Source organism: Rhopilema esculentum, chromosome 14, assembly GCF_057945365.1.
Source record: "Rhopilema esculentum isolate cy_ngs chromosome 14, ASM5794536v1, whole genome shotgun sequence".
NCBI lineage: Eukaryota > Metazoa > Cnidaria > Scyphozoa > Rhizostomeae > Rhizostomatidae > Rhopilema > Rhopilema esculentum.
Window position 1 is genome coordinate 2063121 of NC_142828.1, and position 27243 is coordinate 2090363.

Genomic DNA, 27243 nt, shown 5'->3' on the forward strand with positions numbered 1-27243 from the left:
AACGGAAATAATTTCTACGTGCTCTAAAGGTCGATAGGAAGCCGACCAAGGCTTCGCGTGTTTACGCTTATTGGGCAGTCTAAAACGAGTTCTGCCGAGTAAAGTAATAGAGTTTTCGTTTCTGCGAAATATTTACGAATTTCTCCAAAACACGCTGAATCAAGTACTGTTTTTTAGCAATTGTATATGTCTATCATTTATTAGACATGATTAGCGAAAAATAGTGCCAACAGACATATGGTATCAAATCTATTGTCTACGTTTGTTCCCGAAATCGTTTAAATATAGGGGAGATGTTAACACAAAGACGGGGCACCGACAAAGAAATTGACGAGTAGCAAATGTCAGCAGACGGAGGTAAATGATGTCGGCATGAGTGTATGGTAGCCGGGGGTCAAGTCCGATCTAAGAATAGCTTTCATTGAGAAGAGATTGGTATCGGCACGTGAGCAGTTTTCATTCACAATAATAAATTGGCTGGAAAAGAGAAATATTTGTTTTAGGCAAAACGCGCCTATATAAGTTAGCAGATGCATATAGATGGCCAGTCAATGAAATACTAGCGGAGGAACTGATCATCCTGAAATCTCAAATCTGTCAAATCAACCAACGAGAAAAAGGAAATCCACTGACTTGACGCGCTGTTATTTGACCGAAAATTGGTCGATTTGGTGTCGTGAAACATGGGCTTTCATGTGATTGGATATAAGAAGGCCATCTCTTTACTTGCTGTGCACCTCAGCATATTACAACTGTGTTGTTCCTTCGGCTTGCATTCATTCATCGGTAAGTTACGTTTAAACATTTTACAAGAAATTTTGACTTAGAAATCTGGTTTTAGAAATCTAACGAATCTTAACAGTCTGCAAATTTTGAGAAGATCCCTACATAAAAATGACTATAATCGTTTTCAATTTTTTAGGGTCTCTACTTGTTTGTTTTGCTTTATCAATCATCGAAAGGTAGAAATGAATACATTAGCTTATTTTTTTTAATAAAATAAACACTTTTCTAGACATCGAAATTTCCTCGGGCTCAAATTCTTATTCAATTTTTTTGTCTTCCCAAGTTTTTTTTAAGAGAAGAGACAAGGGTGTCGGGTCGGACAGAAGGGTCTTAGACAACGAGGCGGGTTTAGAATAGGGAAAGAAAAAACCAGCAAAACAATGGTCATCTTTATTTCATACTGTCTAAACAAAGGCTTCTATACTCTGCTCTGTAAATCTGAGATGTGGCAAATCCAGCGGAATTCGCTAATATTTGTTCTGTGACATTTGGAATAGAGAGCGTGCGTACACCAGTCACAAACTTTCCCGTGTTGTACAGAACAGAGTTTAATCGTACGACCTGTTTTTGAAACACTCTCGATATTTTCGCACAGAAGGTGAATTTTGCACCATGGCGTTTTGGAACAATGCTGCAAATTGGTACAGACTGCGTCTGTTCCTGCTTTTTTCAGAAAAAGATCTATTGTGTTGTGAGGAGCTATACAGGGCGAACCGCAATTCAGAAATTAATGGGGGTCATGCAATGATGGGCAACTCACACACAATAACTTCTTTAGGCTTTGAGCTTATCTTGGATAATTGCGCAAAGTCCGTTTTTTTCCGCAGGGCCTTCGCATCAGAGTCTTGCTGCCCAGCTCAAAATGTTGGTCAGCCAAATCCTAATAAATTAAATGAATTTTAACGGTGGGCGTCTGACGTAGATTATAAATGCTCAAGCTGGGCTTTTTTTAAACGTAACAATTTGTACCAATTTATTACAAAATTTAACAAATGTCAGGTCAGAGACTGTCTGCGCAAAAATATGTGCGAACAAACCAGATAATTGAAAAAGTTTCATGTTTTTGTCTCTTTGCCATTTAGCAAGGACCGAGATACCGGAGGGGGGTTTATGGCCAAAAAACATAAATAGCATAAGTAAAGTACTTTTATTTTGTGAAATATGGCTGTTTTTACATTTATTTATAAGGGTGCCCCCCTCGCAAACAAAAAGTTGTATCTAATATTAAATAAAACTTTTGGCTTGCTTCTTTTGACATATCTTTTTAAAATAACCAAAAATAGCATTTGTCTTTCCGGAAAAGATAGAAAATCTGGTTTGGAAGGTAATTCTTGGCAGTTGTACGTTGAAATACAATGACCGCCATGTAATCTCGGGTTTAAGTTGCAGCGATAGCAGTGTTAAATTATAATCGCCATAGTTACTGGGCAGTCGAAGTTGTTAATTCACACGCAATGTGGCAGCAAGACTTTCGCGTCAATAATTCGAAAGCTTTGCAACATTCTGTGGCTTTGCGGCATTGGTTATGGTCGATAATTGAAGAAAAACAAAGTTTTATGTAGTAGGGGTGCATGTGTGGGAGATGAACAGAGTGAAATACCAACAGCCCTTCAAAACACCCTAAAACTTCATCTCTTTCACTCCATTTCTATTATTTTTGTAGAATATGTCAAGTTTCCCAAGGAATGTTTCACATAATATGTCATGTTGTCTTATATATGCTGCTAGATTATACATATGATATCTTGTACTTTTTAGTTAATTATTTAATTGTAAAAAACTGTTTCTAGTTGCTTGAATGAATGAAATTGAATTTATCCCTTCCAGATCTAAATGATACCCTTCTGAGACACATTGCTAAAGCAAATCTGTTTCACAGTTCTTAGTTCCGGGCTAAATGATTTTTCCATATTACCGGAATACATTTGTCACGTGATATTATTTCTAGGAAGTCCTCACAGGGTTTCAATGTTTCCAAAGTATTGGAAATGCAGGGTGATTCTTGATTATGAATTTGGGAAGTCGGTTTTCTGACCTAAGGTCACGAAGGTGCCACTACTACATCACAAACAAAGCTATAAATGCGATAAAATCGAGAGACTTCACTAAATGAAATTTTCATTCGCTTTTCTCTATGGATCAAAATAAAAAATAATCGATTGCAATCGGCAAACCAAGGCTTTTTATGAATGGAGCAAGCAAGAGGTATTTTAGATATCCTTCAAAGTTTCAACAACTCTGTTTTCATAGAATGGCCGTTTGTTTAACAGCAGTTCGTGCACCTTGGATACGAGTGGTGTTCAATGTATGGAAATTTAAAGGGAAATCATAGTCTAGCAAACAACCACGTAGCTGTAGGTGTCGGCTAGGGGGGGGGGGGGCAAACTCGAGCAAGAACCATACTTGAGGGGGGCAGGCTTTACAACAAGAAAACAGATATATAACAAACAGATATATTTGGACAAAATCAAGGTCATGGAATTATAAATATGCCAAATTTTCAAAATATCGTTTGGAAAAACTGTAGCCAAAGGGGACAAGCTGTTGCACAGCCCCCCGTGCCCCCTGCAGCTACGTGGCTGCTAGCAAAGATTAATGTGCATTGTTCCGTGTCTTTTCATTTTCCAACAGGCAACTAGTAATCATAAATTTGAGCAATATTGTTCTATTTTTACCTTACCAGTCATTTTCTGCAGGAAATTGTAAAAATATTGATTGAGAAGGGAACAGCAAAGCAAAGAAACGATGTAACGATCATTCCTCTGCTTTTCTAAAAAAACCAACTCATGAAACACACTTTTCAGGAAAAGATAGAAAACATTAGGAACAATCACCAAGGAGGTGATAAACAGAGGCAGAGGTTAGTGAAGAGGATACTTGAACCTGAAGCAAAAAATGCGGGCTGACATATTAAGTTCAGAGCTTTTAAAACTTTAAAATCAAATGCATTACACTTCTAAAGGTCAAGCCACAAAACCCATTCCATGTTTTATTAAATTTAAAGAATATTGTCCAACCACAATCGTGACCACTATAGATTTAATTTTTATACATTGGAGACTGGTGAAATTTGTTTGGAGTATACAGAGCATGATGGCGTAGAACTGAAAGTGCTCGAGCAGCGATACAGAAATGTTACGCTCGTGCGATATAGAACATTTCGATAATAGATATGTGTTATTTAGACAATATAGCCAACAGTTTTATTTCTTACATATCGCAATTAGCCTCACTATGAGGAATTCTGAAAACTAGTTCTGTTCTTTGCATTCCAGTCACTGGTTTATCAAGCTCACTGTAGCATAGCGGTCAAATCTTTGATTGGCTCAGAGCTCTATTCGCTACCATGTTCTAAGCCAATCAGCACACAGGATTCTCACAATGTTTTTTTGTAGACAATGTGGCAAAAACACGCTGAAATGGCGAAAATGGGCCTAATTCTAGCTGCGAAGCGATTTTGTTGTGAGAATCCTGTGTGCTGATTGGCTTAGAACATGGTAGCGAACAGAGCTCTCAGCCAATCAAAGATTTGACCGCTATGCTGCTCACTGTAGATCGATCCAGCTCGATCCAAGTCTTGTTTGTAGATCATCGATTCCCGTTCCTTCCTGAAATCAGTGATTCCCGTTCACTGTTCACTATAGATCATTGATTCCCGTTCCTTCCTGAAATCAGTGATTCCCGTTCACTTTTCACTATAGATCATTTCCCGCTCACTGTTCACTGTAGAACAGTGATTCCCGTTCCTTCCTGAAATCAGTGATTCCCGTTTGCTGTTCACTGTAGATCAGTGATTCCCGTTCCTTCTTGAGATTATAGCACGATGGCAGTAAGCATAAGTCTAGGTTTTCTTGGATTCAAGAACACAGACGGATAAAATAGCGAGAAACAGAGGGAGTTGGGTTCTAAACACGTCTTCTTAACGCTGCCAAGCCACCTTGAACGATTTTCCGCAGAAAATTTAGCAGTGTAAGCAGGCAGTCGCCGAGGAATGGTGATTGCAGAATCCTCGCTAAGAAAAGATTATCACTAAAATATGAGTACCCATACTAAGGAAGGTAATACTCGTTACCAATAAATTAGTGAAGGTAGGATGAAGTAGTTGCTCTTGCGATGAAATGGATGTGTAAGAATTTTCAAGCTGTATTTGTATTGTTTAATAGCCAGCATATGCCTTCTAGGATTATCAGCAAACCTCTTGTACTAATGAGTAGGGAAGTAGCCTTTTCTTTGCCAAGAACTGAGGGTCGACCCTTTTTAAAATGAGTCATGGGGCATTGAGACACCCTTGAATTTGAGGATGAACACTTATTGACGAAGGTGAACAGTTTACGTGTTTGTCTTGCTCTCTAAAGCCTTCAAAATGTGTGTGAAAAGAAGATAACGATTCTGCAAATTTTAAACTTCATGGATTACAAGGCCAGGCCGTCCTTAACCGAATGGCTACAACGCACAAGGCCTGGATTTGAGCTTTTCTAACCAGACCAGACTGCCTAATACCTTGCTGATGGAAAGAGTGGCAAACAGATTTCCAATACAAACAACTTTGAAATGGGTATGACAAGTGACGCTAAACTATTTATCGAATGATTAGTCAAGATTTTGCAGTGGTTACGATCAGACCTACCCGAAGAAAATAATAAAGGATAAAACAAGGGATCTTTGTTGCTTGAAAAAAATACAGCCAGCTTAGTGCATTCGGTCTGAGTGGTAATTGAGTTGTCACTTGGGATTATAAAAAAAGGCCTAAGGAGAATTACTCATGTGTCTATTGATTTAAGTAGGCGTTTAACAGTAATGTTTATAATTCGAAGTAAAAAGGATGTCAAAAAGATGAAATTAAAAATTTTAAAAGCGATAATGCTATTTGACTAAATTAGATAAGAAATAGATGAGAAATATCAAGAGAAGTTCATAATCTAGAGACAGATCTTGGCTTTGGCATCCATATTCAGAAGTTACAACAAAAACATTTATAAACTACCGTAAAAGCTCTATTAAGCCCCTCTCTCTATTAAGCCCCCCTCTCTACTAAGCCCCCCCCCTCTTTAGCCCCTGATGTAACAAAATGCGCGTTAAGTGGGTTTCTTGACGGTTGTGATGATGATATCCCAAGAGGGTTTCTTGACATCCCATGATATCCCAATAAGATCATGTTCATTCAGTGCGTCCAATGTAAAGATTTTCTTGTGCGCCTTAGTCATCAAGAGCATACCGATGCTGATTCTTTCGAAAAAACCCAGAGCATTGTGGAATTTCTATACTATGTTTTATCTTAAATAATTAATAAGCTCCCCTCTCTAACAAGCCTCCTCGCTTTTAAGCCCCCCTCTACTGACTGAAAAAATGAATAAGTTCCCCGGGTCTTATTAGAGCTTTTCATTTGACATATCACTTAGGCACTCCTCAGTTTCAGGGACATCTTCAATTTTAGAGGTATTTGCAATTTAGAAGACAGGTCACCTAGATGATATACTGTCTTTGCTGTCGAGGCTCGTCGAAGTAAAACGGCAGTGCCAATGAAACTATTTATAGTAGAGTATTCTTAAAGTCGAAGACAGGTATTTCATTTTCAGTAACATCCTTCATCTAGCTATGATCCGACCATATTTGAAGGGTATCAGCATTCTTTTTCACCAAGGCCGCCAAGAAGGGGGCAAGGGGGCAAGGGGGCAAGGGGGCAAATTGCCCTAGGGGCTCTGAAACCTCTCAGCGACCCTGATTGTCACGATTTATTGGTACACGATTCCAGTACTATTTGACACGGTTTCAGAGGTACATGACGTCACCAAAAGAAGACATCATTTCAAAGGCACATAACCAAACTGTCAAAAATATTTGTTCAAGTGCACAAAGGTTTTATAGAGTTTGAAATAAAACCATAGCTGGCTACCATAAGAATCGAAGTTTGTTTAGTATGTAAACTAGATTTGCATAAATTGATATCAATGTCAAGTTTTGATTGGTACAAATTTATTTTGGAAAATTGTCCATGAAGCACGATTCCAAGTATACTATCAAAGACAAATGAGAACTTTCTGATATCATTTTTGTATCTTATTTCCTCACGAGTCTTGTTGTTTGAATAACAACAACGTAGTATTGAGAGCTAAGAAACCCATTCTATGAAACCTCAATTCCCTGTGACAGTATCGATTAGAGATAACGAGTATCGCTGAATGGTCCTAGAACATTATTTGTAACAGAGTATATCTAGTTACCGTGCGATCAGAGGCAAATTGCTCTGCTTGCTGTGCGGGGATTGTAACCAGGGTTCTCTATGATTTACACTTGCTTCGAGATAATTCGAGGTAATGGGATTAAATCTATATAAAGTGACGAAGTATCTTAGTCACCACCGGATCCCAAGAAACCTTGAACTTTTGATGCTAGACCGCCCCTGCATGCTAGTGATTTCATGAAGCAGCCAGAACAAGGCCACGGCACTTGAATAGTTCTTATGATGATTGGCCAATACTCTGACCAATCGGGACACGAGAAAATATCATTTGATGTCTGTCGCAACCCTGTGACATTCCATGTTGCCAAAAGCACTACGGAAGGTTATGTTTGACATAAATAAGGCGTGTTGCCATCAACTTTGTAATTATGAAGCGGTAATGCTTGCAGGTGACATATCGTGCGTAATGCTGTATGCAGTCCAAGATGAGCCAAGCCAGAGAACAATTAGCAATGTGAGACTGTGTTTGACCTGGTTTTCTCGCAATCACAAACTGTCGGTAAGACCTTAAATAGCAAGACGGCTAAAAACAGCGAAACCACCCCCAGGCTACGAGGCTAATAAAAAGTTGTGTGAAATCCATTGCAGAGAAATTATCCAAAAATAATGATCCACTGCTGTTATACCGTGGGACTATTTAAAAAACACGGCGAAGGAATTTGCGTGAGAAAGACATAAAAACTTGGTTTATGTTCATTTTATGATGGGAGTGCCTACTTTAAATATTCGAAATCCTGCCAATGTTACAAATAAATTTAATTCATTGTCGTGAACCACAAGGAACAGCTGGCTTGCCCTTGTTAAATTTCTGTCTACTGTTGATTTTTCTCAAATAAAATGCAAAGAGGTTGAAAGATTAACTTTTGAAGGATTTCGAGGCATTAAGACGGCGGTTTCTGCTTGACTTTGTTTCTAAAAATAGCAAACCAATCTGACATGAATATTTGTGAAATAATGGAAAAGGAAATAAGGCAGGAAGAGAAAGATATATGAGTTTGTAAAGCAATCTGATGGTTTGAAGCTGTTTTATCGCATAATTAACAAGCTAAAAGATGTACTAAAAGGGGCTTTGGTGATTAATTCAGTGCCGATATGATACGTGACAAATGAGCATGGCCTAAGCCACGAATTTGAAAGTGGGGGGGGGGGCAAAGGCTAGCAAGAGCAGAGGTGGCGCCAGAAATCTTCCGACAGAGGGGCTGGAGCTTCCGACAGGGGGGCTAAAATGACTAAAATAAGCAGTTTTCGTATGTTATTTTGTCAAATTTGCTCCGACAATAACCTAAAATTTCCTCCGATGGGGGGGCTAGATGCTTCCGACGGAGGGGCTGTAGCCCCCCCCTAGCCCTCCCCTGGCGCCACCACTGAGCAAAAGTAAGGGGCCAAGGCCTTTTCCCCTTTTACTGCAGTTTTAAAACTATTTGCTTTGCAAAGATGTGGGGAGCCATGGGCCCTCCGGCCCTGGAGGGGCAAACGTGCAAAGTCATTATCGAGAGACCAACAGAAATCAGTTCATGGTTAGTAGGCTCTTAATGGAAATGGGCGTTTTAACAGATGGGCTTTAATTTTACAGCTGATGTTCGTTGTCGGATGTATCGACCCTCCTAGAAAAGGCGCCCTTGCAATGATATAGAAGCGCTTGCGCTCTTGGGACCGACTCCAGAACGAGGCAAGGATATCCCATGGACTTGAGAAAATTATAGGACTTGAATCATGTTTAAGTATCAGTTTGAACTTATTGAATAAATTATTTAAACAGACAATTGTTAGAGTTGCTCTCGCCCTAGGTCAGAAACAAATATTCTTGACGTTCGCAAAAAAAGAACAAAGAAACATCTTTAATTATAATGTTGTCAAAAACTTACAAAGACTGAATAATTATTTGATGTGGTTATTGCTGAGTTCGATATATTTAAAAAGCAAATACAAATTGGATCTGTGTGCAGATATCCAACACTTAGCCTATTTTTACATCATGGCATGTAAATCAAGACATAAAGCTGTCATTTTTGGCTTCCAAGACATCGATAAGAGTGTCCTACCAGAATGGAATTATGGAAAACTTAGCAAACCTCCAACAAAAAAATCTTTCAAACCACATATCAGAGCCAGACCGTTATCTGGTTTTTGTATCATCATTCCTTACTATCTGAGTAAATTTCAGCTTTATGAAATGCCATATGCCAGCAGCCTGTCAAATTGGAAGAATGTTCGGGAACATGAGGCCATTAATGAATATCACATTGATCACATTGAAATGACATAACCTGAAAACGTAGTGTAAATCCGCAAATGTAAATTTTGACAAAGAACTTTTTATTCTGGTTGCTCAAGTATTATCAGTGTTAGGGACATAATATATATACCAATCGATTTACTTGCGATATTTTTTTTGGGAACACAGAGCTGCTTGGGTTGGTTGCAGGGCCTCCAACCATAGTTTATAGAAATGTCCTATCAACTATGCTTCGACGATGGGGACCGGGGACGGGCAATGGCCTCCACTTTTTTGTAACATGTTTGTTATAGACATTTAATTCGCCTTTGACCCCCTAATTTTCGTCATTTGTCGGAGCCCTTGCGTTGGATGGAAGAGAAGAAGTGCTGAAGAAGGGATGATAATGAAGCCTGATAGTTTTGACCCCCCCCCCTAAATTTTGGATATTGATGAAAATTGTATAACAAAGATTTATTAGAAATTCTTCAGCTTGATTTAATGTGAACTGAGATTTTGAACTGAGAAAAAAGATTAATTTTACGCAACTCATAAAAATCACATTCATAAAACACTTAAGTTACCTTATGATTTCTCATAGACATATTAAGCAATAAAAAAGTAGTTTGTCCCTCTTGCTATGAAATCAGAAGGCATCGCTAGACTGCCGCATAGAAAAAAGTGATATCACAGCAGTGTCATACAAGACTTTCTACGAGAATACACTTTGTAAGTGTACCTCTTTTAAGTCTAGCGATGGAGACAAATTTCTTTGTTGATGCCGAGAGATTTACAAAAATATTGTCTTAAGCCCATTCCGTGAGATGTAATGCTGTGTATTTCTTTTTCGGCTTGAACATTACGTGAGATAACGATATAGTGTTGTCTTCAACAAAAAACGTAACGTGCAAAAAGTATCGAACGTAATGGGAACTGTAGCCATCCATGTTGTCACAAACAACAACGGCAGTGTAGCGCAGTTGTTTAAATTATGACGGGGGTCAATGGGCGCAAGTGACTGGGCTTTTGCTAAACACTTTTTTGAAGGAGAGCACGAGTCAATCCTTAGCTAGAAGATTGAGCGTGATCGCTGTTTATCAATGTTGTATTTCCATAGGCAAAGGGCACATAGGGGCTGGGAAGGGGGGAGGGCTCCCAATGAGACAGAATTTACCGAAATTCAGGCCCAGTCAGGCAATTTTACCTCAGTGAAGCAAGGATATTTGGTCAAGACCCATACTAAGTCCCTTAAACGATTAGCCTCCGCTGAACCAATGGGTATTTTGATGCAACTAAATACCGGAATGAGCCAGTAATTAGTCTGCAGTTATTTCATTTCACTTGGAAGTACCACTGCCCTCATTTTTAGATGCATGCAGGGGCAAAGTTTAACTGCATATTGACAAGTTCTCTAGGCAAATAAAACAATTGTCTGTATTCTAAGTTCTATTGGATATTGATAAAACGTTTCGAAAATACATTAATAGCAGTATCCTAGAGTGCGCGCAGACTTTACTTTCCGTTGCGAAGGAGAACCAATACGGAATTTGCAAATACGGAATTTACAAGTTCCGTCCTGGCTCTCCTTCGCAACAGAAAGTAAAATTTGCAAGCAGGCTACAGTAACCATGATCACAATGGATCATCAATGCAACTGGATCCATTCCTGCATAAGCAATTTGCTGTGTATTCTAAAATGGTTCACAAACGGAATACAAGGACCCCCCACCCCCCCCCCCAAATGAATTTCGTTCTTCGTTCAGACGGCACTGTATATTTTTCAAAAAATCTTAAAGCTGAAAACCCGTTTCCACATAAAAGAAGTAAACCTTTTTAGAGATCAGTTCATTCGTAAAAATATATACCAAAACTGGTAATAGATAAGTGTATATTAAATAAGGATATCCTATCCGGTATAAGATTTGCATTGACCTTAAATTGATTCGATGAAATCGGTTTAAAAAGTCACACGAAAACATCCATGCGGTCAAAGCCTTCCTTTTCCCGTTCGGCTTCTAATTGTGAAGGACATACCACTATAAATGGGGGATTTTCGACCCAATGTTAAATGTTTAGCTGATAACTAAGTCAGAAATTTATGATTTCAATTAATTCTTTGAACGCGGTCACCCTCTTCAAGTCTAGTAATTGGATGCGGAAATTTTATCACAAAGCGCCTCATTGAATAATGGGAAAAATCGTAGAAAACAGGTTATAAACTTATTATTACCTTATTGACTCTCTAGATACAAACATGTTTTCAAATGAGTCCAAAAACTGTTGTCATTTTATTTCGAAATGAAGTTTTTAGACTACATCTAGACAGGGTATTTGTTAACCATAGGATCTTTAAAGGATAGAATATTTCCTTTAAATAAAACATCTTTCTTTTTTTCATCCAAACACTTTCCATTAGAGGGCTATGTTACCAAGAATCGTCATTTCAAGTCTTTAATAACTTTTCCATCTCCCACTCTTGCTCTAACCATTCTTCTTATAGATTTTTCATTTTCGTGCTCCACTTTTCATTTCAAATTTAGAAGCACTATACACTAACTTCAGTTTCTTACCCCCTGTGTGATGCACTTGAAGTTTTTCTTCTCCCGTAACTTAACCCTCCCTCTCTTCTCCCGTAACTTAACCCTCCCTTTCTTCTCCCGTGATAAGTTTATAAACAAATTCATCTGTTGGAAAGTACCTAAAAATAGCAATGTCGCATAAAACATGATTAGTGAATGCGAGAAGTTATTTTTTTATATTGAAGATTTGGAATAAATTGAAGTGGTTTGACCTTTTGGCAAGTTTGTGCAAACAATGCAATTGCCGTTATTCAAGAGGTTTTTGCATCAATCTTGACGCTAATGCTTGGCATATACCGTGATCCTTGAAAGCATACCTTGGGATTTGAGAAGTATTGATCTTGCAAACACGAAGATAACTTTAATGCACGCATAATGCAAGAGTTAAGGGAAGTAGTCCGCGAGAGAAATCGCTCTGTCAGAAAATCCTCGAGTGAGTACTCTTGGCAGGGGTGCGCTAAACATTTTATGGGAGGGAGGTGCCCTGTGCTAGACTGCTTCTTTTTAATTTCAGTGACCACCAGGTTTGCCGGATAAGAAGTATGTTACATTGTATTACATTGTAATGCAAAGTGTGCCAAATAAAAGGCACTTAACCGTAACACTTATGCACTCTCTCCGCCATCGCAGCATCACCCCTGGCCCACAATTATGCTCAATAGAGTACCTTTGGAACACAGCAAAATCGCTATCTAGCGGACACTTGTTGGATTAGACTCCTTGCGTTTGCAGGGAGGAGGTATTCGTTCATTATTTCCGGCCTATCATAGGGGGAGAGGTAAAGGGGGCAATGAGTGAACCCTGTCATAGCTGTTGGCTAAATTAATGCTTAGGAAATTATTGGGGGGCACCGGCTACTACGACCCCAGATGCTACATTTTTGTTTATTGGAACATGCTCATTATTAGAAAAAATAGGAGGTAATAGGAGGTTTCATAAACCTCCGGTAACAGGAGGTTTCATTTATTTAAGTGATCGTCACACAAAATAGCAGAATCTTCAGTAAGAATTAGAATATGCACAGTAAACAAAAATAATATGTACCATTTTGAGTACCGTTATGACCTGGGCCAAGTGAGTCCCCTGTGATAGACAATGCATACTTGAAGATATCCATAACTAAAATCTGTAGGGCTAGTGCATCTAAATGTTGGTAAATTTTTTCACCAAGGGGCAAATCATTTCGAAAGAATTACTGAGATTTTTTAGATTTTCACATTCTTAAAAGATTTTCAAGGTTATTAAAGATTTTAATTTTTTTCCCCATTTTGAATAATTTTTCTGATTTTGATTTTTTTCAGATAGGTTTTGGAGACTTCTTGAAATATTGAAAATTTTCTGAAGATACTTCAGATTTTTTGGAGCTTTATCAGTTTTTAGAGGATTTTCAGAAAATTTTGAGAATTTTTGACGATTCTTACCAATTTGTTACCAAAGTGTACAGGATCTTTTTCAGTGATTCGTCCCTTGATTTTCAGTACAGTATTGAAGTTATTAAATATATTTTACCAACTAATACACTTAAAACAAAAGGAGAAGAAACAATTGTTAATTTAAGTATATTTTAATAGATTTCAGTGAAAGTTTCCATCATGCAAGGTCTTCCCAACAAGTAAATACCAAATTGTTGCTTTTCTCGGTAGTTTTTAGAAACTAAATCTAATTTAAGAAATTATCGAAATTTGATTTCCAAAAGTCAAATCATTCATAGTAGTTCCATACCTTTATTACTTATTTGGTCATTTCGTATATACTTTGTTAATCCTCTTCAAAATATCTTTACAGGTCATGAATGTGGTGACGTAAAGCAAAGAGCAAGTGGCATGATAATGTCCCCGCGGTTGCCCGCGTCATACTCGCAGGCGGTGCTTTGCAAATGGAAAATTGTTGCACCAGAGAACTATAACGAAATATACATCTATTTATGGCTTCAAGGTAGCAAAAAATTGACTTACGATTTAACACATTGTTTCTCGGACCATTTAGCAATAAATCAAATTATTGATGGCAGGAGAGAAAAAAGGGTCAAATATTGTGGAAAACATGGATTTTTTAAAACTAGGACATTTGGGAGAGAGGCAGAGATTAGATTCTGGGCAAGCCCCACTCGGGAGAGCGAGACAGAACACAGAACAAGCTTTCGGCTGCTATGGTTTGCAAGCAGAGGTAATTTTACAGTATTAATTAAAAGTGATCATTCTAAGTGATCAATAGCGACTGTCAACATTTTGTTCTTATATCTTAAATTGCTGTAAGTAATTTTAGCATATTTTTCTTGGTAATTTACTACACTCATAGCCGACATTAAAAAGATTGTGTAATGTGATATTTGGGATAACAAACATGTTACTTGAAACTCCGAGAAAGGCAATGTCTTAAGGCTATGTCGTTGGCGCGGTTGCAGGGAGGTCGCAGGGGAGGTTGTAGGGGGCTGCAGTGGATTGCACGAAGGTTGTAGGGGGGTTGCGTTTAGTAATGAAACTTTATTGAAAACCTTAGAATAGACATTCATTCTATGCAAGTGAAACTCTAAAATACAAAAAAGACATAAATTCTAATGTTTTTGTCAATATTTTTTCTATTGCTTATAAATTAAGTATCTTTTTTAAAAGTTTTGTTCAAGTTAGTGAACCTTAATGTATCAGCTGGTTTAAAATCATATCGAAAATCAATTTTTAAGACAAACTCGAATCTATCATCTAGAAGACTCATTAGAGCCAAAAAACTAATAGAATCATCATATTGTTAACTTAATTTTACTCCATTGGAAAGCAAATCAGACTTCATAATTTACACGAAAATAAGGGAAATAGTTCGAAGGAAAATTAGAAGACTATAGACGCCTTTGAACGCTTTAACTGTGCACCTCTTTGAATGCCAGAATTTCTAATCGCCCTTTTCAGGTTGCAGCAGCGCTATACACGGACAACATGGCATCATCCAATCGCCAAACTACCCCGATAACTATCCATCAGATACGTTTTGCACATGGCGACTCAGTTCACCTTTCAGCCGCGGAAGAATAAGATTACGATTCATCAAATTTGATTTGCAAGGACATTCTCCCAAGTGCAGGTAAGTTTATATCTAAAAAATCTATGTACCTGGGATCAGATAGGATGTCTTGAAAAAGATGGCACTATCTTTTTCATTTGCCCAGAAATTTAAAAAGACCATTATCGGGGAAAACTTGCACTCGAAGGGGGCAGCTTGGGCAAAGCGCCTAGAAATAGGGCAAAACAATCAAGAAAAGTGCTCAATATCTCGAGGGCTAGGGGGTCACTGCCCCCGCTCCCCCCCCTGGTGCAGGCGTCCTTGATCATACTTAACAGCAAATAATCTAACGTTCAAGAAAAGCTCTGTTTGCTTAAAAAGAAGACTTTTCGGAGACGTTTTGGAATGCGCTGGCAATGCCGGTGTAATATGCGTTTCGGTCCCCCCATGCGAAAGTGTCCGGGGGGACCGAAACGCATAGCAAAACGACACTATGCAAAAGTGTCCCCTCTATAAAACAATAGGGGGACACTTTTGCATAACAAAACTGTATGCGAAAGTGTCCGGGGGGACCGAAATGCATAGCAAAACGACACTATGCAAAAGTGTCCCCTCTATAAAACAATAGGGGGACACTTTTGCATAACAAAACTGTATGCGAAAGTGTCCGGGGGGACCGAAACGCATAGCAAAACGACACTATGCAAAAGTGTCCCCTCTACAAAACAATAGGGGGACACTTTTGCATAACACAAATGTATGCGAAAGTGTCCGGGGGGACCGAAATGCATAGCAAAACGACACTATGCAAAAGTGTCCCCTCTGTAAAACAATAGGGGGACACTTTTGCATAACAAAACTGTATGCGAAAGTGTCCGGGGGGGACCGAAACTTATAGCAAAACGACACTATGCAAAAGTGTCCCCTCTACAAAACAATAGGGGACACTTTTGCATAACAAGACTGTATGTGAAAGTGTCCGGGGGGGGGGACCGAAACGCATAGCAAAACGACACTATGCAAAAGTGTCCCCTCTATAGAACACTATAAAACAATAGGGGGACATTTACCTAAAAACTGATTGCCCTATCCAAAACATCTATGGAAGAGGTCAATAATTGAAATATCGCTCTGGTTAAATTATTCATCAAAATGTCTTATTGATAGGATCAATAAAATATGATTGACTTTCTTCAAATTTGTAATGGTATAACTATTGCTTCAGTGAAATTACCATCAAATTCTTAAGAATTGTAGTTTGCAATTTCGACATTAAGAATTGTAGAAAATATCGTGGAAATTGAATGGAAACAAAGTAACGTTTATTCATAACTGTATGGCAAAAATTTAAGGGAAACGTAGAACACTTTATTTAGATCTTATAAAGAGAGGAAATTACAGCTGAAGAGGTAGGACTATTGACACATGAACATAGCATACAGTGGAATCCTGATACAATGAACCCCTGGTTTAACGAACTTCCGATATAACAAACTATTTTCTGGTTCCCTTCAGAAATCCTTATATCGGGATTCCACTGTATTTGTTATGTCAAACGAAATCAATAGGTAAAACCAATATATTGTTTCATATTCATGTGAGACCATGCTATCCACTATCTAGGTCTTGGCTACCGTAAGCAGACGTATGGCCTTATAATGCGATTCAAGGTGCACACAAAATTTAGCCTGGGTATACATTCCACTGCAAAGTTCCCAATGGCAGAGACAGAGAAAGAGTGGGTGGGACATCTCGGTGTAATTGATTTTGTATTTCGCCGAATTCTGATGAGATAATTCTGGGAAAGGGTAATATTTTAGGAAATTATTATACTTTATTCTGTGTAACCAAAAAATTAGTCTTGAGGGCATCCTACTTGTAAAATAGTTACTTTCTGGGGTTAAAAAGGCGCTTTTTGACTGCAAAAAGGTGTGGAAATTGTTTCATTCTGTCCCAACCAGTTCCATAACACTCTCTTGTCATATACTTTAATCATGTCATGTACTTTAAACAAATTAATTTAAGTTTCTGATCCATCATTCTCCAAATCCTTTTTTGTTAAAAAAAGGAGAAAAGGTGGGTTTTTTTCAAGTCTTAACCTGGGTTGTACAAGAACAACTATAAAGTAAATTACCATATGATTATATATTAGCATTATTGTATTAACTCCTTACACTGGTTAATAACAGAGCCGCACTAGCATATTTAGTCCCAAGCATAGATGAGCCTCTCTATGAACTAATGTGAAAATGAAATCTAATGAAATTTGAATAATCATTGAATGCTGAATTTTTGTCTCTGTAGTTACAAAAAGGCATTTTATGAGTCGAATAAAAGCATTTCATTATTATGTATATGAACAAAAAGAAGTTATTTCTCAAATTTTAATAGATAAATATATCTCCTTAATCATGCCTCCTCGATTTACTTGCGACACGAGGCGACATTCTGTGACTTATACAACTTTTCTCTTCAAATGAATATTCAAGGGCGGAAAGCTATTTCAAGGTTTTGATAGATTTTGAAATTGAAACTTTGGACTTGAATATTAATTTGTTTTTGTGTTTCCATTTTTGTATTCCGTTTTTGGTTAAACTTCGATTTATTGCTAATACTCCGATTCTTTCTAAAGGGAAAAAAGTGGAGTATCTGTCTTCAATTCTGAAATGAAGAAAAATTGATAAAATTCAACGAGGGCTATGTTAAATGATTACTGTGATTTCTTTTAAAGACAATCAACAAACATTAGTCTTGTTGTTCTGGAAAAAATCAAATCTCATCCAATTTGTATTTGAATTGACCTGTACCAAAATACACCATTGTATGGAATTTCTCGTAGCGAAAAGAAGTTTCATTATGATGAGTTTTCAGTTGCCTATTTATAGGCGCGAAGGTGTCCAGCTTTATCTCCGTTGATTCTTTGTAAGCAATAGCGAGATAATGTTTTCAACTTTAACGTTGAAAAATAATCCCATTTTACTCAGACTCTTTGATATCAGAAGGAAGAATGTAATTCTTTGTCAAAGAAGTTTATATGTCCCCTCCTTTGCTACCCAACTTTGTCGTTGATATTCTAGTTGTACCTTTACATAAAACCTTTCAGTAAGGGGTCTCTGATTGGGCAATTGCAAGATACAATTCGCCATTAATACATGCTAATGCTAGATAGTTTGATAAAAAAGGGTCAAGTTTCATATATGGTGATTTGAAGAGATGTGTACATATTGCGAATTTTCCAATTTAGGGGCAATATTATGCATGCTTGTATCGTGCATAAAACAGTTTTACATAAAATTTGATCGTTGGAATTAATCGAAATTCACTTGCCTGAATCTAAACTCAGACTACGATATATTTGGTAGTTTTCAATTTGAAAGCTCGGTATTGCGGTAAAACGAAAATTTCCTTGCAGAATTGCGTTAATAGGAAATTTTCTATGCGGAATCCTGGTATCTGATCTCACCCAAAGAGCCACCCCCCCCCCCCCTTCCCTTGAAATTTGAGGGAAAATTGCAATTTATAGACATCTGTTACTGAAACATCTTGTCTCCAGAAAGTCAGAACAGCTTCCAAAGGTCCTTGTGCCAAATAAAAAATTTGCAGCCCCCATGCCTACAGTAGGATGGTCTCCACTCCAATAAGTAACTAATCTTTTTATATTGAGACTTTGTATGAAATATCAGTTGTAAACCTCTTCACTCCCTTTATTTTTTTCAAAACCACCACAATTTCCTTTACCTCTTCTGAAAGATACACTGAAAGGCTAAGTGGCCATATTGAACTTTGTAATGCCCCTATTTGCATTGAAATCTGTTATTTGTTTGCCAAACAGGGAAATGCCTAGGTAATACCTACCCCTGATGTGGCTAACACAGTTGATTTTGTGCATTTTATATTCATATGCATTTATTCTTATCATATCCATAAGGAATATTATTGATATGTTTTTTTTAATAGGTCTTGCTAATGAAAGTTAAGAACCACAAAATTAAACTAACATTGTAGTCTCTGAACTGGTTAGAAGGTTTACCAAAGATCTCCCAAAGGTCTGAAAAAAGGTCTGAAAAAAGGTCTGAAAAAAGGTCTGAAAAAAGGTCTGAAAAAGGTCTGCCAAATACCTGAAAGCATTAATAAGAAAAGCATTGAAAGTTTATATTACATAAAATCTTTATATGTCTGATAAATCTGACAATAAATACATGCATTTTGAGAAAAACAGCTCTGATTTTATTGTTTTTTCTCAATTATTATTTCTCATTTTTATGCAAAAAAATCTGAACACAAATGTCTATTGTGTAAGAGCTGTGCAATAAACCCCTTAGTGAATGAGGGCTAAGTCAGAGATCATGTCAGGCTTATTCTAGCAAAAAAGTACAATCTCATGGTATTATACAGTAAACATTATGACCCCACAATTGTACAAAACAAATAAGAAATTTTTTTCATGATTGTCAATTGTTTAAACCATATAAAAATTTTAAGAAACAAAAATAATGTATTCTTTCCATCTATCAAAGTAATGTGAACCCTAAGACAGTTGTAGTGTTTACATATTATTAATGATGATGACATCGTCATATCAAATTTACACTATACAAGAAACATCTCATCCATTGTTGTCTTGTTTAAGTTTATTGAGTAAGAGTTTTCAGAAGATGTATTATTTGAAAAAGAAAATGCTCAGCTCAGCATCAATAGAGAGTGTTTGAAAAACCAAGAACAATAATTGCCAATGTCAAGAACATCCAAATTGAAAAGCAGACATTCTGAACAATATTACCTCTTAAGCAAAACAAAATTAGCAATATTTTATGTTTATACTTGTAAATATCAGTACAGAATATTCAAGATAAAATGTTTTCAGACAAAAATTTCCTCAATTTAAAAAAATTAATAGGGGGATTTGGATCATTTATTGATATAGAAGATGCCTAAACTTGAAAAGTATACAGTTTATATACACATCTAAATACTTTGCCTACTTTGTCTCTTAGTTGAAAAGAAAGGATGTAAAAATTCCACCTTGATTCTAGAGACTTTGATAACTTTTTTCAGAGGTGTCATAAAGTTTGATGGAGGGGCTGTCCCTTTTAACATGGGGTAGAATATCTTCCCCGTCTAATGTATGCATGCTTCAAGGGGGCACTAGCCCCATATCTTTTCAGTAGCAGCATCTTGGAAAAAATACTATTAAATGGGCATGATTAAAGACAATGTCGATATTCACGATAAAGTTTACTATATATTCAAATTGTAGCAAGGCTTAGGCCAAACAGAGCAGGGACGAATAAATTATATGTCAACATTCACGCCTTTCATATGCAATTAATGTTAGATTTGTACATAGCTTTTCTTTACAATCAAGTATGCACGAGTAAAAAAATTGATTTTAAACACAAGGGAGCGTTTCTTGTGAATAAACCATCAGTTTTTGCCACGATTTCACGAATCAAGCTGATGGGCCTAAACTCACCGTATCAACTTTCTATTTCGGCTTACTATTATCATCTACCGCAAGAAATCTAAGCAATCTTTGCATTATAAATAATATATTTTTGGATTTCCAGTAAATTTAACAGTCATCTTGAACTTTAGAATATATCAGCATCTTGAACTTTTTCTCGAAGCTTCGCTATACACTTCCGCCATTACCACTTGGTCACTGAAACGCTACCCGTTTCACGAAGGTTACTGAAACGCATATACTTATCGCCTCAAAGGGGACACTTTTGCATGGGGGACCGATTAGCATACTACACCGGCACCAGTACCCCAATATCACGTTTTCCGCCAGGGCTTTAACCCTGCCCCAGACCCCTCTTTCGTACGCCATAACAAATATCTAAATAACTGAATTGCTGATTTATCACTTACGTGCCTAAGCAGAGATCTGGAGCATAGGCTCTGTTTCCATAGCAGCGTGAAAATGCTCGGCGTTAAACGATGCTGAAAAAAAGCAATGTCAAGATATCACCCTCAATACTTCTAAATTCACACAAATCATTTTTAAGTGTTAAGAACAAGGTAATGAAACAAAAACTACAAAAAGATGAACAATGGCAAATTTTGACGAGATTTGTGGTGAAGAGCTGTGGTGAGATTTGCAGGTTATTAAACTAATACAGCGAATCCTCGAAGAATTTAGAAACAGCTTTTTTACTTTCATTTTACCCTCACATATCATCTCAAAGTTTTTTAAGGGCATTGCCCCTGATTTATCTTTGTCACGAGACACCCAAGATTTACTGACCATGTACATCAGAAACATTTCTGAAACCCAAGAACATAGTGTCTGTTGAAAATGTAAGTCTTTGTGGGCATTTACTGTAGAATCTTTTTTATTGATAACGATCTTGTTGGGTTATTTTCACTTGTTTGAATATTTGATACTTCAATATTGGCCGTGTAAGTTACGTATAATCCTAATTTTTGGATGACCTTTTCTTTTTTCCTTAAATAGACACTAATATAGAATCCATTCAAAGCATGAACCCGGGACATTATTTAAGTACATAGAAAGATTGTGGTCACCGTTAAAAGAAAACGCCGTTAATAGTCTTTGTGGGAGGAAGGTTGATGAAAATACAACCATAGCTTGGTAAATTAAATCACAACCATAGAAAGGTAAATTGTGACTGGTGAAACAGAGAAGAATTAAAAGCACTTGGCTGGTTGATATATGGCAAGGGGGAAATGGGGTGTAGGGTGATCAGTAGGGTATTTATGGGGTTGGAGGCTGGAAGCAGGTGGCAGCGAGCACGGGGTAGGAGAAAGGGAACATATATTCAAGGTATACGATTAGCAGGAAAAATGATGAAAATTATGCAAATTAAACAGCTGAGTTTCGAATGGAACTCGACATATTTAAGAAGCCCCTACATCTAACTTTAGTTGGTATTAAAATATTTAACATTGTCTTGGTGTCCATCTCATTGATATTCCTTAGTGGCCTATAAAAACCTTTGGCAGGCCTATAAATGAATTCACCTCCATGCTATAGTTGCATATGAATAGTGTCATTTCATATGATGGTGACAATGGGATCCAGTCTTCTTAACGTTAGGCCTACGTGATCGTTCGCAATCGACTGCCGATCGATTGTTTTCCACATCAAAATATTTGGTACCTAACTTTTCATCAAAGGTTTATGTCTTAAATCATACAAATTACCAATTTTCGGCTTCTAAAGCATACAAACATTGACCACATTTGAGGAAGACTCCAACTCTATGTAAAAATGACTTACATCGAGTGTATGTTTCGTAGGAAGGACTATCTCATCATAAAGGATGGACAGAAGAATATTATAGGGACCTTTTGTGGAAAGGACACTGTGAAGGAGCTCAACATCAAAAGCAACTCCGTAGTAATAACATTCAAATCCAATCGACGCAAGAATTTCCCTGGGTTTAAAATTGAATGGGCAGCAGAACTCGACAACAAAAACGGTGTGTAAATAGTCTTTTTTATGTTTGTATATTTAATAAGAACACAAGGCTCGATCTGCTAAAAAGTAAAAAAAAAGCAAGAATATGTCCAGCCTTGGGCGAAATAAGAAGAGAAAACAATGTGCTTTTGTAAATTTTCGAAATCGACCAGGTTTTATCAGGCTATTGTGCTAATTTTTTACAAGGAACAAAGGTCAATGTTGAGTAATCCAGTTTCTCTTGAAATTTCAATACTCGTTGTTTCTTAAGAGTTTCTTAATTATGATATCATGAATGATGCTATGAAATGTTCGTGACCTTTTTTATCACATCAAGAGATTTGCTTCCGTTCTGATGCTGTATTTAGATGTGGGAAGTATATTTTTATCCCTTGTGTCGTAAGTTCTAGGCCAATAGGGCAATCTTGTTCTTGGATTTTACAAGATTTCGTTGTTCTCAGTTTCATCACGATTTAATAGTTTCTCTTAATTCTTTTGCTTCGAGTACTGAAGTTTCTAAATTTTTTCTAACTGTCCAGTACTCATCTCTTATAGCCAGTTTCTTATTAAAAAAATTAGTGTATTGTTTCTTAGAAACAATTCATAGAATCATTTTTGAGACTATAAAAACATTAAAAACATCCGTACCTTTAATTACCCAGAAAATAAGAACACTGAACCCCTACAAAAATGATCTGGTTCTTATGAAATAGAATGTAGTTAATTCGATTATGACATTGAGGAAATTGGAGATGCTCAGAATAGGAGAAAGATATTGGAGTATTGAACTATTGGTTGAAGGGCACAAAATTGCAATTTGCGCCTTCCGAATAAATTCTTACAACACCTCAACAATTACAGAAACAGTTTTATAGCAGAAAAAAGTACTATATAGGCATGAATCGTAACAAAATTCTTGTCAACAAAAGTTGATATTTTAACAAATGAATGTAAGGATTAGAATAAATCAACCCATATTGATGTTGGAAAATTTTTCACCAACAGACAAAAATTGTGGATACACCAATTTCCAACCAATTCCGTATGGCCACCGTCAAAAACGTTTTGTTGGTGGCGAAAATGCGCACAGAGGGCTCATGCCTTGGCTTGTTCAGGTATGATTTAGTTACTCTGGTAGACTTCTGAAAATCTACTTTTGATTGGCTGTTCTTTTAAAGTAAACTAACGATTTAAGATTAAATAAATCATTGCTCTAAAGTGGCGTAATATTCCGGTTTCGTATGCCAAATGTACATTTTTTTTTCAATTTTTCCCAACTCTCCCTCGGAACATGATGTATCAAATTATATAAATAGCTTCAGCGTTGTACAGATTCTATAAGATAGTTTAACTTTACATTGACTTAGAAAACAAGCTTTGTCTATGAAATGATGAACTTATGACGATTTTAACAACGATAGTAGTCACAGTGATAGGGTAAATAGTTTCATTTGACTTCATTAGCTTGTGGCATCGCAGTACACGAACTCAATTTCTAACATCCGAGAACTGCGGTGCGGAGGTGCACTCATTGGAAAGAAATGGGTGCTTACGGCTGCACATTGTGTTCAGTCAATGGAAAGAATTTCATATCAAGTTTACGTAGGTGGTGAAGGGAGCAAAGACCCTAGCGCAAAAACAGTAGCTGTAAGGAAAGTTCACACCCATCCAGCGTATTTTGGATCTCTAGTGAATGACCTGGCGGTCTTGGAACTTGGGGAGGAGCTGTCAATGTCATTCTCGGCGAGTAGCTATTTTGTCACGACTTTCTTGCTATTTATCATTATGATTATTATCATTATTATTATCAATTTCCTTAAAGTAGGCGTATAATATATGAGTGCCAAACCTGGGCTACGAAAGTTTTACATAATCGGCAGCTGCATTCATCGCCCTTCCATTCCTTTATGCGTTTTTTAAAGATGTAAATATTCAATGACTGTTTAGCATCATTTGAGAATCCATGCCACAGTTTACATCTCAAGAAAGCAATACTCTCTATCCTAAACCGAACTATCCGGGCCTTGAGCATTTGTAACAGACTTTAGTTTCTTAGGTGATAAGGGGGATTCTTCTCAATGAAAATGTCAGTCAAAAAGAAGTTTGAATCGAAGTTAATTCATGTTCATTCACCATGGCTGATTGAATACTTTTTCACTCTAATGAAAAAGTACCATGACCTGTCTTGTGATAAAAGCTTCGAATTTGTTTGTAGATTCGGACGATATGCTTGCCAGATTCAAATACTGTCAAAGAACTTATACAAAAATCAAAATGCTGGATGGCGGGATGGGGAAAAGGCAGCGATGGCATGGCATCGTCAAGCTTGGTATATTCGGAGCTGCAGTTTATGGGTCATTGTCTGATGAGACAGGACATCGTCTGCGCTCGGAGTCCTGATCCTAGCAAACAAATTGGACCTTGTGATGGTGATTCTGGTGGCCCACTGTTCTGCCAATTGAATGACGGACCGTTCGTGGTAGCAGGCATATTAACACACGGACCAAAAATTTGCGGAACGGATCAAGACTATTACATAGATGTATCGCATTTTAATGAATGGATAACAAGTATAACGAAGAAAGATGATATAGCGAATCTTACAGATTAAGAATTAATTCACTAAAGGAACATGAATTAACTTCGATTCAAACTTGTTATCTACAATCAAAGAAAACAGGACGTTGATACTGTGAAAGTGAATTCAAAAATAGAAATGTAGGAACGGAGATTTTGGGGCTGTCAAATGAAATATTTCAAATACTAGGAGATCGTATCATCAGCAGCATCAAGATGGCGATTGCTTTTATTATCTATGAAGTTGACAATGACTGTGCAGTTTTCTATTATTTATCGAAGATGCTGAATTCTGAGATCTTCTTTAATGACAATGTTTATAGTCTTCAATAACTTTTATAAAATTGATTTTGGAAAAGGTTTTGATGTTAATATGGGACAATGTTTATGGGCACACGCAATTAGTTTTAACTTATCAGTTCTGAAAATCGGGGTCAGAAAGGGCTGTGTGTTGGAACGGTTACAACTGTTGGAATGTGGCAAGTATTTTTAAAAAGGTCCTGCTAGAATAAGTTATCAGCTCGACCATGGCCTTTTCCTTGGTTTGAAATCCTTAGGCCAAAAAATTTCATTCTAAGTAATAAAGATTTAATGGCTTGATTCAACTTTTGTTCGAATTTTCTTGCTATCTAATATCTCATGGTTGTTTATTCCAAAATCATGTGCTAGTAAAATAAAACAATGAAATGAAACAAATGTAAAATAAATTAATAATCATTTTTTTGAATTGGAAGGTTTTATATTTTTAGTAGGGTTTTATATCCTCTTTATAATTACCAAAATAGCCTAAAATATGAAAGCTGGAAAGAACACTTGAAATCATTTTTTCGTGCTATATAATAATTGTTTTAAATTTTTAGTCTTTTTTGCAAATTTATCTTCTTGTTGTAGTACCTTAAATAGTATTTTTAATTTTGTGACTTTTTAGAGTTATATGGTTTTCTAGAGTTAAGCATTCATCATTAAACATATTTACAAGTTTTTGTCTATAAGTGGTTGAGAGTAATTAGTTAATGTTTTTTGAAAATAAATAATGCAAAAAATAGTTTTGATAATGTGCCAAAACTAAATGGTACAAATATGGACATTCCAAACCTATTTGACAGTAGTTTGTACAGAATATTTAAATTAGTAGTAAGAATATATGCATTTCTTTTTATGACAGCTTACAGTCAACCACTTTAGTCACCACAAGAAATAATTACATCGAATTAAAGTCGATGACCCTTTCATAAGATTTTGCCTCAATAGTATCCAGTTATCCAGTTTCCACTGGATACTATTATCCAGTTTTTACAGTGTCCAGAGCATAGTTAAATTGTTTTGTAGATTCCAGTGCAGTTTATAAGTGACTACTTCATGTGATGTGACTATAACTAGACCCACCAGAGCAGGGGGCTGGATGGGCTGTGCCCCCACCCCCATTTTTTTGCTAGTATGATATCAAGGTTGTGGTGTCAAAGATAATGGTGGCAAACTATGTAAAGAGACCCCTCCTCACTTTTCTACAGCCCCCAACGCTAGAATGTGCTCGGGTATCCCTGATAACCAGTGCAAACATATTTTGTGTTTGCACTGTTTGCATTGATTCAACTGTTTAGTAAGTCTGACAGGAAAAATTTCCATGTATCGGTCTATAATGGAAATGATAATTCTATAAAATAATAATGAAAAATATAACTTTCATAAGAATGTAAATGCTTGAAGGAAATGTTCGTGTTGCAAGTAGCTTTTATAAAAAGAAATGCATGTAAAGTTTTATTACATTTATGCAATAAATATTACATGGATGTTATGGGTTCAAAAGAGATTGTATTTTGCCAAATCATCATTCAGTTGTTGTTTGCAAATTCTTGAGACAGGTTCCAAGTTCAGTTGCAAGAAAGCAAGATGTCATGTAGCACAATCTTAAGTTTGAAAATTTTTTTTGCGGTACAGAATTTGAAAATGGCTTTGAAAAAAGCAAACATTTTACGACATACTAAAAGCTTTTTCATCTGATACTCCTCAGAGCATAAAACGTCAGAATAAGGTTCCGAAAGAACACGATGGAAAATATATACCCAGTTGTGGATCAAAATAGGCCAATCAGAAAAACGCAAGCGCAAGACCAGTATGGTTGACCAATCAGTGCCGTGAGCCTAAATAAAACTATCAATGGAGTCCAAGAGAGAAAACACAATGGCGGCTTTTACGTTTCTATGTAGATCAACTCCAAAACTGCTAGATGGAAGGACGACCGGGCTCTGCCAATTATCCTGACGTTCTATGCTCTGAGAGTGTCAGACGAAAAAGCTTTTAGTATGTCGTAAAATGTTTGCTTTTTTCAAAGCCATTTTCAAAATCTCAAGTTTGGTTGATTCTTAGGCCAAAGAGTCAAAACTTATGGTATGTAAGAGAAGTGTTTTTCCTAGCACATTAAATG

General features: G+C 36.8%; 2 protein-coding genes across 4 annotated transcripts in view; one reads left to right on the forward strand and one right to left on the reverse strand.

Annotated features, from left to right (window-relative positions):
* The window catches only part of LOC135695879 (adenosine receptor A2b), a 49261-nt gene that overhangs the window by 20476 nt on the left and 1542 nt on the right, over nt 1–27243 (reverse strand). For 2 of the 3 annotated variants that reach the window (XM_065215076.2, XM_065215077.2), the window contains exon 2: nt 20690–20761. The gene's annotated coding sequence lies outside the window, so the exon portion shown is untranslated. Of the gene's footprint in view, nt 1–13543; nt 13683–20689; nt 20762–27243 lie in introns of those variants that run through there. The other variant, XM_065215080.2, reaches the window with a different exon arrangement.
* On the forward strand, nt 393–26732 carry LOC135695875 (ovochymase-1). The gene is made up of 7 exons (XM_065215069.2): nt 393–786; nt 13607–13987; nt 14725–14896; nt 22082–22263; nt 23247–23356; nt 23706–23984; nt 24457–26732. The coding sequence occupies exons 1-7, from the start codon at nt 684–686 to the stop codon at nt 24850–24852; spliced, it is 1623 nt and encodes a 540-aa protein (XP_065071141.2). The 5' UTR covers nt 393–683; the 3' UTR covers nt 24853–26732.

Excerpts from the sequence above, each read along its gene's own strand:
- LOC135695875 (XM_065215069.2), top strand. The coding sequence starts at position 684 with ATGGGCTTTCATGTGATTGGATATAAGAAGGCCATCTCTTTACTTGCT. Across the intron at positions 787-13,606 it reads CGGCTTGCATTCATTCATCG|GTCATGAATGTGGTGACGTA; the intron begins GTAAGTTACGTT and ends ATATCTTTACAG. Across the intron at positions 23,357-23,705 it reads TCATGCCTTGGCTTGTTCAG|CTTGTGGCATCGCAGTACAC; the intron begins GTATGATTTAGT and ends TGACTTCATTAG.